At 39.0% G+C, this 13,956-nt stretch overlaps 1 protein-coding gene across 4 annotated transcripts in view; it reads left to right on the top strand.

Moving 5' to 3' along the window:
• HECW1 (HECT, C2 and WW domain containing E3 ubiquitin protein ligase 1) overlaps nucleotides 1-13,956 on the top strand; it is a 460,467-nt gene that overhangs the window by 365,526 nt on the left and 80,985 nt on the right. For all 4 annotated transcript variants that reach the window (XM_063667367.1, XM_054495635.2, XM_054495637.2 and 1 more), the window contains one exon: nucleotides 8,619-8,753. In XM_063667367.1, coding sequence (XP_063523437.1) covers nucleotides 8,619-8,753 — 135 coding nt within the window. The remainder of the gene's footprint in view (nucleotides 1-8,618; nucleotides 8,754-13,956) is intronic.

The following is a 13,956-nucleotide window of genomic DNA, read 5'->3' as shown; positions in this document are numbered from 1 at the left end:
ACCACTTTCTCTTAATGTCCCCAAAAATAATCCAAGATCAAGATTGTGAAGTGGGGGAAATAAAAGAATATCTCATTGCCAAAGCCCATTGATGAGGGGAATAGATTGAGAAAAACATGTTTGGACTGTGTCTTACAGGTTTCACCCTCTAACTTGGAAAGGCTATGCTGCACAGGAGGCTAAGAGTTAGGAATACAACTCACTGAACAATGGGGTGGCCATAGCTCACTATGCAAAAGCCATCTTCGTAGCTGGCCAGAGCAGGTCCTTGCCCCTCACCCTGGACAATCTGCTTCTTGCTTTATCTACACGTTCAAAGATGGCAACCTTTGCTTTTATCATCCACCATGGTAGGAAGTAGAAGGGATGGGCAGAGCTGTTTGGTGTCTTTGAATGCGTGGTCATCTCTACAAAGGGGACAGAGGTAAGGAGCTCAGAGCTCTGCTGCTTCAGGAGGACTGGGGCAAAGAACACCCTGGCATCTGACTCATCTGCCATCTTCAGAGTCTGAGAAAGGAGGACAGAGCCTTCTGCCCAATTTAATAGAGATTTCATGTGTGCCTCACACCTCATTCCAAGTCTAAGCTGAGGGAGGCAGTCACCATCAGAGAGGTAGGGCGATGGGCCCTATGGGTCCTATCTTGTGGCAGACATGAGACCAAGGCAGCCTCTGCTAAGGAATGAATAAATAAAATGAGAAGGGGCCTAGGAAGAGACACTACTGCAAGAAGCAAACAGAATCTTGGTCTGACAAAAAGCATGTCTTTTTTTCAGAAAGTATATTTTTTTCTCAGAAAATATAATTTTCTTTGGAAAATAGAACTATTTAAAAGACATCTATTCATCATCCATGAAATGGTACAGGAGCACATGACTTCTGTTATTAACTAAGAGGAAAAAGCCACAAACAGAAAACAAGCTGAGAGGAAACAGACATAAGTAGTCCGAAAATAGCTGTTTTAAGATTGCAGGGAAAAGCAAAAGGTAATAATAGCATAGGGATAAAACAGAGCAGCACTGATGCTATGTGAAATCTCATCACCGATATGGTGTATGAACATGGAAACAGCCCCTAAAGCAGAAGGAAGGGACCAGATTTCAATCAGTGGAGGAGACAGTAAAAAAAAAAAGAAATGCAAAAGCTGAAAAAAGAAAAAACTTATCTTCTCTATGCCTATCCTAACCGTCCAAGTTAATACCACAACCTTCCCTGACCCCTAGGCCATGTGCTCCCCCATGTCACTTACATATTTATTAGGTTTATTGCTTATTGTCTGTTTCTTGTGGCAGGATTTTAAGCTTTTTGAGAACAGAAATCTTTGTTTTGCTCATTGATAAAACATCAAGGGCCAAGAATAATGCCTAGTATATAGTTGGCATTCAATAAATCTCTGTTGCACCAATGACTTATAGAGTTACCTGAGGGAAGAAACCAGAATACTAGGTATAGCAGGAATAATTAAATATTAATGTTAATTATATTAAATAAATATTAATTAAATATTAAAATTAAAACGTTGCTGATTTAAAACAAATTTTTTAGGTGAGCAGATTAATTGGGCTCACTAAATTACAGTAAAGGTAATTAAAATACATATATATCTACACATGTTCTGGAATGTCTTTAAATAGAAATTCTTTGAAAATCATATCAATATGCAGCCATGATAATATAAAAGTTACCTACAAAAGAATAAAAATCAGACAAACTTCAGATTTCCCATCCTAAAAATGAAACTAGAGAAATCCACAGAGCAATGACTCCAAGATATTGATGAGAAAAGATTGTAGCCCAGTAGTCCTAAATACAGACAATGATTGTCATTCATGGGTGAAGACAGAAAAACAACCTCATGTGCAAAATCAGAGCTTACCCTACTCTTTTACCCATCCTGATTGTTACAGTTTGATAGTTTGGATATGATTTGTTTGACCCCTTCAAATCTCACACTGGAATTTAATCCCCACTGTGGCAGTGTTGGAGGTGGGGCCTAGTAGAAGGTGTTTGGGTCACAGGGACAGATCCGTCAGGAAGGACTGGTGCCATCCTTGCAGCAATGAGTGAGTTCTCGCCTTATTAGTTCCCTCTAGAGCTGGTTGTTAAAAACAGCCTGGCACCCACCCCCTACCACCACTCTCTCTGGCTTCCTCTCTTACTTACCATGAAATCTCTGCACATGCTCCCCTTCACCCTCCACTGTGAGTGGAAGGAAGCAGCCTGGGGCTTTCCCCAGACACCCAGTCTTCCATTCAGCAGGAGCATGAGCCAAATAAACCTTTTTTCTTTAGAAATTTCTTGGTCTTAGGTATTCCTGTATAGCAACACAAACACGCTAAGACACTGATGAAACGCCAAAAGCCATTCTCCAGTTGGATCACTAACGAATCAAAGCACGACATTAATAGTGAGAAAATGATAGTATAAAAAGGACTAGTGGTGAGTATTTAAATCAATCAAATACATAAGTATAAATAAAAGAAATTGTTAAAATGCTTTAAAACATATTGGAAAAGTCTAAATAAAATATGGGAAAAGTTGTATAATACAAATGGAATAGTTGTATAATAACAGTCTGGATCAATATCACCGGACTGGAATTAAAAAAAAAAAAGTAAGGAAGTGAGAAGAGGGAAGATGAGCAGGGGAAGGAAAGTTATGCTGAGTTACTAGTTGGGCTCAAGGGGAGTAAAACTGGATCATTTAAAAAACAAAGGCTAAATATGGTAATCTGACAAGCTTAAAAGGCAATTGTTTGTACCGTTTAAAATAGAATTTTTCTCTTCCAAATTCCTTCAAAAGATAAAATCAAACAAAATAGAGTTTGTATGACAAAGCACACAAAAAATTGCAAAGAAGATGGAAATAATAAAAGTAAGATAACAAGTAAGTAAGTAAAGTAAAAAAGTAAGTAAAGCCAAGCATAACAGTTATGGCAATAGGTGGAAACATGATAAACTTAGGTACCAAAAGGAAAACACTCTCAGCTTTGGTAACAAACAGATCCAGTTTACGAAAAGACACACCTAAGAGGTGATTTAGAAAGTTTAGAAATAAAAGAATAAATATTAATATAGCGTGAAGACAATCACAGAAAAACCAGTGGTGATGTATTAATACAATACAAAGGGGAGTTTCAATCATAATCCTTAAATGGGCCAGGCGTGGTGGCTCACGCCTGTAATCCCAGCTCTTTCGGAGGCCGAGGTGGGCGGATCATGAGGTCAGTAGATGGAGACCATCCTGGCTAACATGGTGAAACCTCGTCTCTACTAAAAATACAAAAAATTAGCTGGGCGTGGTGGCGGGCACCTGTAGTCCCAGCTACTCGGGAGGCTGAGGCAGGAGAATGGCGTGAACCCGGGAGGCGGAGCTTGCAGTGAGCCGAGATCACGCCACTGCACTCCAGCCTGAGTGACAGAGCGAGACTCCGTCTCAAAATAAAAAATAAATAAATAAATAAAAATCCTTAAATGGGGGTCAAAGAAATATTTTATATTAATCAATGGCAAAATTAAGATAAAGATATAATAATCATGTACCTTATGAGCCAAATAATAACATATTATATTAAATAAAGAAAAATCAAGGAGAAATGAAAGGATATGAAAGACATACAGTCGTAGTAGGAAAATGTGTTTTATATCCATCAGTTTGACAGATTAAATAGACAAAATAATTTGAGATTTAAATAATATAACTTTATGTGAATTAAACATATTAATTCTTTTATTAGGAATAGAGTTTACATGAATGGATAAACAAAATGTGGTATATACCTGCAATGAAATGTTTGTCCTTACAAAGAAATGAAATTCTGACGCACGCTACAACATGAATGAACCTTGAAGACATTGTACTAAGTGAAATAAGCAAGACACAGAAGGACAAGAATTATGATTCCACTCATATGAGGAACCTGGAATAGATTTATAGAGATAGAAAGTAGATCAGAGGTTACCAGGTGCTTCAAGGAGTAGAAAATGAGGAGTTATTGTTTTGTGGATACAGTGTTTCAATTTGAGAAGGTGAAAAAGTGCTGGGGAAGGAGAGTGGCGATGGTTGCACAACCGTGAGAATTTATTATACTTAATACCACTGAACTGTACACTTAAAAATGGTTTTTGTTTTACGTATATTTTGCCACAACAACAAAAAAGAAAAAGGGCCCCAAAAATAAAGTTGACAACTTTTCATGATTGTTTTTGTAAGTGGTGATAGTCTATACTGCAAAGAAAACAAAAAAGCAGAATATAGCCAGGTCACATCCTATGGCCATATAGCAATAAAACTGAATTGTAAGTAAATTTAAGCACAATCATAAAAACAGAATCTTTGCCAGCTGGAAAGTAAAAGCAATGTTCTAGATGACTCTTGGGTTTAAAATAAAATAAAGACTTAGAAACCATTGAGAAATTGTTGAAAATACATGTGAACAATACTTAATAAAATATAGAAAGGATATACTCAAAGACTTAGTAGCATTAGGGAATTTCAGCTGATGACTTTAAGAAGTGTTTTTTAAAAATTACTTGATAAAAATTAAATATTTATTTATTTATTTATTTATTTATTTAGTGAGACTGAGTCTCGCTCTGTCTCCTAGACTGAAGTGCAGTGGCGTGATTACAGCTCACTGCAGCCTCGACTTCCTGTGCTCCAGCAATCTTCCCACCTCAGTCTCCCGAGTAGCTGGGACCACAGATGCAAGGCCACTACACCTAGCTTTTTTGGTATATTTTTGTATGTTTTTGGTAGAGACAGGTTTTCGCCATGTTGCCCAGGCTAGTCTCAAAACTCCCAAGCTCAAGAGATCCACCTGCTTTGGCCTCCCAAAGTGCTGGGATTACAGGTGTGATGAATACACGTTTATATTTTAAAAACAAATACTCTTGGTAAACTAAGAATGTAAATATGTTTTCGTGACCTAATAAAGCCTCCTTTAAAACAGTGGACATCTTATTGTACAATCGGGCCTAGCAGTTTTCCCTTAAAAATCCAGAGTAAGAAAAGATTTCAACCACCACTTCTTATTTAACGTTGTTCTAGAAGTACTTACCAATATTACAAAAAAGGAGGTAAAAATAAAAGAGCCCTCCTAAAGAAGGAGACAAAATTAACATGATTTGCAATTAAAAATCAACGAGGATATACTTTAAAGAGTCATTTATTTGATGGAAGCATTTAATATGATGAGCAGACAAAAAGTAAATACACAAATAATAACTTTCCTGAGTACCAGCAATGAAGGGTTATAAAACATGATAGGAAAAGATACACTCAGAATAGCAACAGACAATATTAAATACCTATAAATCATCTTAACCAGAAATATGTGTCTTTCAGTAAAACAACTACAAAACTGTACTAAGAAAAAAATTCTTTAATAGACATGTTCAGAAATGGGAAATGGTTACACCAGCTGTCATAAGGAAAGAATTCTCTCCAAAATCATTTGCGGTCTCAAAGTGATTCTAAACAAAATCCCAACAGAACTATTTTTGGAACTTAATAAAATTAATATTAGTTCCTCTGGAAAAATGAAAACAGACAAGAATATGTAAGAAAATATTGGAAAAGAAGGAGGAAACTTGCCCTACAGACGTTAATAATTGGAATAGTGTGGTACCAGTGAAAAGCCTCAGGCCGCTGGAACAAATAAAATATCCTGAAACAGACAGTAGTATTTATAAGAAATTTATTTATAATAAAACAATAGGAAATGAATGGTTTGGAAAAATGAGCTCTCTGAGAAAAATATCAAACTACAACTTAATATTATACCAAAATAAGTTTCAGAAAGGTAAAGATTTAGTGTTAACGATTAACTCACCTAAACTAAAGCTAGAACAATATAGTTAAACACTTAACTGACCCCTGGAGAGGAATGATTGAGAGATTTGAATACATAGGAATATTAAAAATTCAGCATATTAGAAAATAAAGCAAACAAAAATCAAAAGCAAATTTGAAAGCAGATGTATAACTTAGCACTTGGATAATAAATAAGAAAACTTTAACATCCCAACAACAATAACAAAAAAGGGAACAGACATCGCAGGCAATACACTAAGGAAGGAATTGACTAATTAGCCTATGAGAAAATGTTTTTCTTTTGTAAATTCCCTGGGAAATTGTAATTCATCATTATTTACCATTTAACATTTCTAAGATTTCTTTCAAAATTACTATTTGTGAGAGCATTATAAAGAGGAAGATTCATGAACTAATGGTAACATGATAAATCTGGACAACTGTTGTGAAGATAGTTTATTAGTATGGATCAATAATCGTAAATATTTTTCTAACTTTAACCAAGTAATTAATTCAACTTTTAGAAATGCATACTAAACAATTGCCACAGATACACAAATATGAGGAACCTATTTAATTTAATTTATGAACATCTCAGCATGTATTTGAATAATGAAAAGTCTATTTTTAATATTTATTAGTTTAGCTTACACTTGTGTGTTTAAAATGCATGTTGATGCATTTTGTTTTTTCCCATTCCCATTTAAGTCTCATTCCATTTCCTTGTATTTTTGACGTCACTAGTGTCATTTTTTGAGTCCTCTACCAATTTTTCAAGCGTATGTCATCTTCAGTTCCAATTGAACATACAGCCCTTTTTGAATCTGTGTGGGATGCTATCTTGGGGAATTTTACTGCAAGTCACAAATATTGATTCGCATGATATTAGTAGTGTTGTTATTTACCTTTTTCCTGGGGGGTGTATTTTTATCTCAATTATGAAACTACTTCCTGTATGAGTTTTTGTAAAGCTCTTTAAACTGCTTGTTTACGGTGACATCCAATACTTGAAATTATAAGCTCGTACCTTCCAAGAATAATTTCTAAATCTGTATAAAATTTCTTTAACTACTTTTGTCAGGTAAACCTAAAAATATCTAAAACTAGCATTGATTGAGGTCATTTAAAGCTGATATGACTTCATCAAATATTACTGTTCGTTGAAAAGAGAGTAATTAAAAAGTTGTCTTATGGTACAAAGGGTTTTGTTGAAAAAAAAGGTGATAACTTTCTCTTTTATGAGAGATAATTTTAAATATAAAGAACAATGTTGCCATATATTGGAATATATATGGTACTCAGACATGGCACAAGGATTTATATTCAAGAGTGTTCGGCCAGGCTTGGTGGCTCACACCTGTAACCCCAGCACTATGGGAGGGCGAGGCGGGCAGATCACCTGAGGTCAGGAGCTCGAGACCAGCCTGACCAACACGGAGAAACCCCGTCTCTACTAAAAATACAAAATTAGCTGGGCGTGGGGGTGTGCGCCTGTAATCCCAGCTACTCAGGAGGCTGAGGCAGGAGAATCACTTGAACCCAGGAGGCAGAGGTTGCAGTGAGCCGAGATCGCACCACTGCACTCCAGCTTCGGTGACAGGCAACGAGAGTGAAACTCCATCTCAAAAAAAAAGTGTTCATTGAAGCATTATTTTAAAACAGTAAAAAAGTCAAATGTCTAACAATTAAGGGTACTAAAATTAATTGTTATACTTCCATCAAACAATATCATGTAGTCATTAAAATTCTCTGTTAAAAGAATATTTAATAATTTAGGGAAATACTTACAAAATAATACATGAAAAACCTCATAAAATTATAGATCTTGATGTGAAGAAAATATGTATATATTTGTATGTATAGAAAAGAAAAAACTAAGGAGGAAAAAATCAACAATTTTTTTGATTTGGGGTAATTTTTATTATCTTCTTTCTACTTTTTTATCTTTTTAAAGTTTTTTCTCAGTGAAAATATACACATTCTATAATAAAAAAGAGCATTTATCTTAAATGTAAATAAAATACTCTACAAATTATTAATTACTAGTATTATCTTAACCCAGTAAAGGCTCTATTGCTCTTACTTTCCATGTTGAATAAAGTATTATAGTCACTACTTAGAAACTCCATGTTTTATCTATGACTGATACTGCTTCATTCAGCTACTGAGCAAACAGGCACAGTGTCCTGTTCCCCATTTAGATCAGTGGTCTCCAACCTTTCTGACACCAGGGACCAGTTTTGTGGAAGACAATTTTTCCACCGATGGGAGGGTAGGGGATAGTTTTAGGAAGACAAGCTCATTACATTTATTATGCACTTTATTTGTATTATTATTACATTGTATCATATAAGGAAATAATCCTATAGCTCACCGTGATGTACAATCAGTGGGAGCCCTGAGCTGGTTTTCTGTGATTAGATGCTGCCATCTGGGGGTAATGAGAGACAGTGACAGATCATCAGGCATTAGATTCTCATAAGGAGTGTGCAACCTAGATCCCACACATGCGCAGTTCACAATGGGGTTTGTGCTCCTATGAGAATCTAATGGCACCGCTGATCTGACAGGAGGCGGAGCTCAGGTGGTAATGCTCACTCGCCCATGGCTCACCTCCTGCTGTGCAGCCAAGTTTTTAACCTGAACTAGATAGAGGAGTTTTGAGTAGATTAAAAAAGGAAGTAGGGGTAGGGGAGGCTGGGCAGAAATAAACCTGAGGCCCAGGCCCTGTAGCACTCCTGTATATTACTGACTCCATTTTGGCCTATTCTCACACATGGTGCTTTTCTCACTGGTCTGTTTGCAGTCTTTTTTCGTGGACCACAACAGTCGAGCTACCACTTTCATTGACCCCCGAATCCCTCTTCAGAATGGTCGTCTTCCCAATCATCTAACTCACCGACAGCACCTCCAGAGGCTCCGAAGTTACAGCGCTGGAGAGGTAACCCTCCCTACACCCCGCCCTACTGTTCACCAGTCACAGTCTCTGCCTCTTCCATGGGAGCAGAACAGTTCTTTAGTGGCTAGGATCTAGGGTTGCCTGCGCTGGAAGAGATTAAGCCATATGCACCCTACTTTGTAGAAGAATGATGACCGGGACACCCACTTAACAGCCCAGACCTGTCTTCGGTTACCTTTTCTGCCTTGCCTTTTGTCCCACACAATCACCACTACTAAAAACCTGTCTAGTTGAAAGGAAACTGAAAATGCAGTGTCAGGAGATCCCTACACTTATGGCTGGAGCTGTGCCTCCTGAGGCCTGTCATATGTGAATATTTGGAACTGCTATGTTATGTCTGACTAACTTTAAACTTCTACCTCTCCATAACATCCTAGAAAATACTTCAATAATGTATCCATGGACTAGAAACTAGGGGGAATTAACCAGGCCACAGGAAGTTGTGCTCTATTCCCACTCTATTCCCACTCTACCATGTGCTCTTTCCTTGGCAGCCCTTTGTGGCTACCATGAAAGGCTAAGGATCACTTCATTGCTTTTCTGAATTAGTATCTATATCCCATACTCTTCCTGCCCTTCTTTCTTGAGCCAAAACTCAAAACATAGCTCTTTTTTTGCTCCTGATCAGTTCCTGACAATATCATGAGCAAATTTCTTTTTATGTCCTAACTGACATTTCCCGAGTATCTGTGCCTTCTTTTTGCGGAAACCACCAGGACCTCAAGAGATGTGGCCTCTGAGAACTACTTCCCATAAAACAGCTTTTAGAATTGGATTATAATAAGGTTAAAAAATGAAAAATATGGAGTAGGAAGGAAAGGAATATATGTGTATGTAGGTGAGTGAGTTTGTGTGTGTGTGTGCGTGTGTGTGTGTGTATATATATACACACACATATATACACATATATATATATAGATACATATATGCCACAGTGAGTCATTCCAGGGAGAGCCAGGGAGTTTCTCTCCAGAGAAACTGGGAAGATAACAATTCACCCTGCAGCCACCTCCTCCAGATAGCAAACATAAGTCTCAAGGGAAGAGCCTATTGTTGATGTATCGGCATCGGTTATTTACCACTTTTTCAGAAGGAGTCCTGTGTATACTCTGAGAAACATAACTATTTCCAACCAGTGGCACTCATGGCTTAATGCCAGTGTGATAAAATGAATTTTTTTTCATGGAGTCGTCTTAAGTATCATTGTTTCAGGAGACTGCTGAAAGCATGCTAAATCTTTCTTTCTCCATATACATAAGGTGTATGTGACCAGGCAGAGAGGGAGTACTACACATCCCTGAGCATTACATGGGTGTCAGGATTTGCTAGATGCAGACGTGTTCAGAGACTACAGAAAGCAATGCCCCAGCTTCCCAGTTCAACATACATAGTCTCCCTCTCTGGTGGCATTCCTGTAACACTTCAAAAGGACAAGGTGGGTTGTCTTGAGATTATAGGGAATAAATTCAAAATTCTTCATGAACTTGAATATGCCTTTTAAATTTACTTAAAAAGTTCAAGTTCTTTAATCTCATTAAGACAATTTCAGTATCCACATAGGGTAACTACATGTGATAAAGTAGCTGAGTACTACAGACAGATTCACTGTCAATAAAACAGAAACTTCAGTTGTGCAAGATTAAGTCCCTAAAATACAGATCTCTTACAATTACAAGAAATTAGTCTGAAATGTAAATATTTAAAACCTTTCTAACTGAAAGAACAAGACTGAAACCATGGACACCACTTGCATTACCTGTTTTAAAACATGTGTTTGATGTGATTGAATAGCCCAAATAGAGTTAATTTAATGTCATTTAAATCATTAATATCATTTGCCATAACATGTATGGCAAAGTGCCATCTGTATCAGTTAAGAACTAGCTGGGGCCAGGTGTGATGGCTCACACCTGTAATCCCGGCACTTTGGGAGGTCGAGGCGGGCAGATCACGAGGTCAGGAAATCAAGACCATCCTGGTGAAACCCCATCTCTACTAAAATAATACAAAAAATTAGCCGGGCGTGGTGGTGGGTGCCTGTAGTCCCAGCTACTCGGGAGGCTGAGGCAGGAGAATGGCGTGAACCCCGGGAGGCAGAGCTTGCAGTGAGCTGAGATGGCGCCACTGCACTCCAGCCTGAGCGACACAGCGAGACTCCATCTCAAAAAAAAAAAACAAAAAAAACTAGCTGGAAGACTCTAACACATACGATGAAAGGGCGTTGCTGTGCACCAGCCATCTGACTGCTTCCTAATGCATCCACCCTGACTGTTCGTCACATTTCCCAATCTCACTCATCCCTATGCCCATCCTCTCTCTTCTGGTAGCTTTTGGCTGATACAAGGGGACACCAAGAAAAGCAATGGAGAGAGAAGCCAAGAGGCAGAGGGTATCTGATCCAGAGGCAGTGCACCAGAGAAAACAAAGACTCGGCCTCTAAGAAAATAAATACGTGGTTCCTCCCACTGCAAGAGCCCTCAGCCTAGGGATAAGGAGACAGAGGGACTCTGGTATCAAAATAGAGCGGAGTGGGTGGTAGGAAATGTTGACTGCATTTGCTGTGAGTGATTTTGCTCAGCAAAAATTGATTCCATGCATGGCTTGCTATGAGCACTGTGGAATGCAAAGTATGAGACAATCCCTGCCTTAGAGAAGTTTGTATTCCACTTTTGAAGCCAGGCCAAAAATACATACAGAGTTAAGTAACGAGAGAAATCAGAATATGGTTGAGTGGCAAGAGAGATGTTAGGATAAGTGCCACAAAAGTTCAAAAGAAGCCAAGGAAAAGTATCTTTTAAAATAAGGTGCCTGGCCAGGCACAGTGACTCACGCCTGTAATGCAAACACTTTGGGAAGCTGAGATGGGAGGATCACTTGAGCCTAGGAGTTTGTGACCAGCCTGGGCAGCACGGTGGGACCCTTTCTCTACAAAAAATTTAAAAATTAGTCAGGTGTGGCGGCGTGCACCTGTGCTCCCAGCTTCTCGGGAGGCTGAAGTGGGAGGATGGCTTGAGCCTGGGAGGTAGAGGCTGAAGCGAAATGTGTTCACACCACTGCACTCCAGCCTAGGCAACAGTGCAAGACTCTGTCTCAACAAAACAAAACAAATAAAAAAATAAAATAAGGTACCTGGCTAGAACTTGAAAACTGGTAGAATAGGTACAAAGGATGGGGAAGGGAAGACTTACAGAGCGTAGCCTAAGCAAAGGTGCAGAGGTCAGATTGAGAAAGGCTCACAGAGAGACAGTGACTAGTTCAGTCTGAGCCGAGCAGCAGGTTCCCACTTGCTGCGCCTTGGTTTTCAGAAAACTTTAGTGCTTCATGGAAGAGTTGGAACGTTTTTAAGGGACCACTGAATGAATTTGAGGAAAGTAATTGATTCATCCATTGTTTCAGGGTGAAATCATCTCTAAAACACATTTTGAGAGATGGGGAAAGACTCTTGGCATTTGGGGCAGGACAATTCTCTGATGTGTGGAATCGTCCCATTACATTGCAGGACCTTTTTTTCCTGACCCCATCCGTTAAATGTCAGGAGTGCCCCCACTTCCCCAAGTCATTATGACAAAACAAAACAGAACGGCCTCCCAGCATTTCCACACACCCATAGATGGTAGCATTACCCCAGTGAAGAACCATTATTTTACAGTCCAGTAAACTGAAATACCAAGAGCTCACTTCACATAGGGAGTTCAGGACCACAGCTCAGGTTTCCTAACAGCCATCCATGCAAACTCTTTTTTTTTTTTTTTTTTGAGCTAGAGTCTCACTCTGTCACCCAGGCTGGAGTGCAGTGGTACGATCTCGGCTCACTGCAACCTCTGCCTCCTGGGTTCAAGCAATTCTCCTGCCTCAGCCTCCCAAATAGTTGGGATTACAGGCGTGCACCACCACACCTGCCTAATTTTTGTATTTTTAGTAGAGACGGGGTTTCACCATGTTGGCCAGACTGGTCTCGAACTCTTGACCTCAAGTGATCTGCCTGCCTCGGCCTCCCAAAGTGCTGGGATTACAGACGTGAGCCACCACGCCCAGCCACAAACTTGTATTTTTAAAAGAAGACCATGAAAGCCAAGAAGAGGAAGGGCTGTGGCAAAGAGGGATTCGAGAGAGGCCTGCTGGAGACCACTGCCACAATCAGATGGAAGGGGATGAGACCGAGTTGAGGTGACAAGGAGAAAAAAAGGGCAGCCCATGGGGAGAAGCCTCAAGGAAGTCGGGGGGTGTGGAGGAAAAAGTCACTGGGACTTCAGTCTGCAGACAGGCGTTCCAGCTCCGGCATGTCCACAGAGGAGCTGAGTATCAATCATTGTTCATTCCTCCCCTGCCAGGGACCCCAGCTTCCTCTGCAAATGGGTGACCACTAACGTGTGTTCCAGCTGTGTGATTCTCAGAGTCTTTGGGGCTTGATTCCACGTCTTCAGGACCGCATAACTAAGAGTCCCATTAACAACATAGAGCTAAGAGGAGCAGGAAAGGCAGGACGGGAGGAAGGCAGGTTTGTCTTTAGGCAAGTTGATAATGTGTGTGAAAATAGCAGGATATCTGATTAGGTATGACCGTTAAACAGATGGAAATATGAGATTTAGGAATCATCGATGGGTTATTTCCATAATCCATTATTTTTGTGTGTCCCGTATCACAGGCAATAGGGAATTAACTATAGATATTTCTTAGACTACAACTTACAAGTGTGGGTATTTTCTGTTCACCTACATAAGCCATTCTCTTTAGTGTTATTCAGCAGTTGATTTTTTTATAAATTGCGTGTAAGCACAGAATTAAAATGAGTTTCTATATTAAGGATCCTAAATGGTAAAATGTTTTTCTTCAAACCCCAATGGCAGATTATTAATAGAAACGTTGTTAAAAATCTTTTGGATTGTCCTTTACCTCACCTGGAAAATTTTCAGACAGATTCCTGAAAGCAGTTATTATGAATATAGGATTTATACATAAAAAGATCATTATTTGACACTTTCACTTGCATTTTAAGGCAGAGGCACATCTGTCTGTAATATATTCAAGCACCAGCAAAGTAGGCCTTATCTCTCCTCAGAATGTGTGACCAGCATAGGTCACAGATAAGTGGAGTGCTATGAATACTGGATCCCATCTTAGCAAGGAAATCACGAAAGGGTAACACATTTGTCTTGTTTACACTGCAATTCCTAATATAAGTTGA

This window comes from Pongo pygmaeus, chromosome 6 (genome assembly GCF_028885625.2).
Source record: "Pongo pygmaeus isolate AG05252 chromosome 6, NHGRI_mPonPyg2-v2.0_pri, whole genome shotgun sequence".
NCBI lineage: Eukaryota > Metazoa > Chordata > Mammalia > Primates > Hominidae > Pongo > Pongo pygmaeus.
Note: the sequence above shows the minus strand (reverse complement) of the source record. Positions and strands in the feature narration are given on the sequence as shown.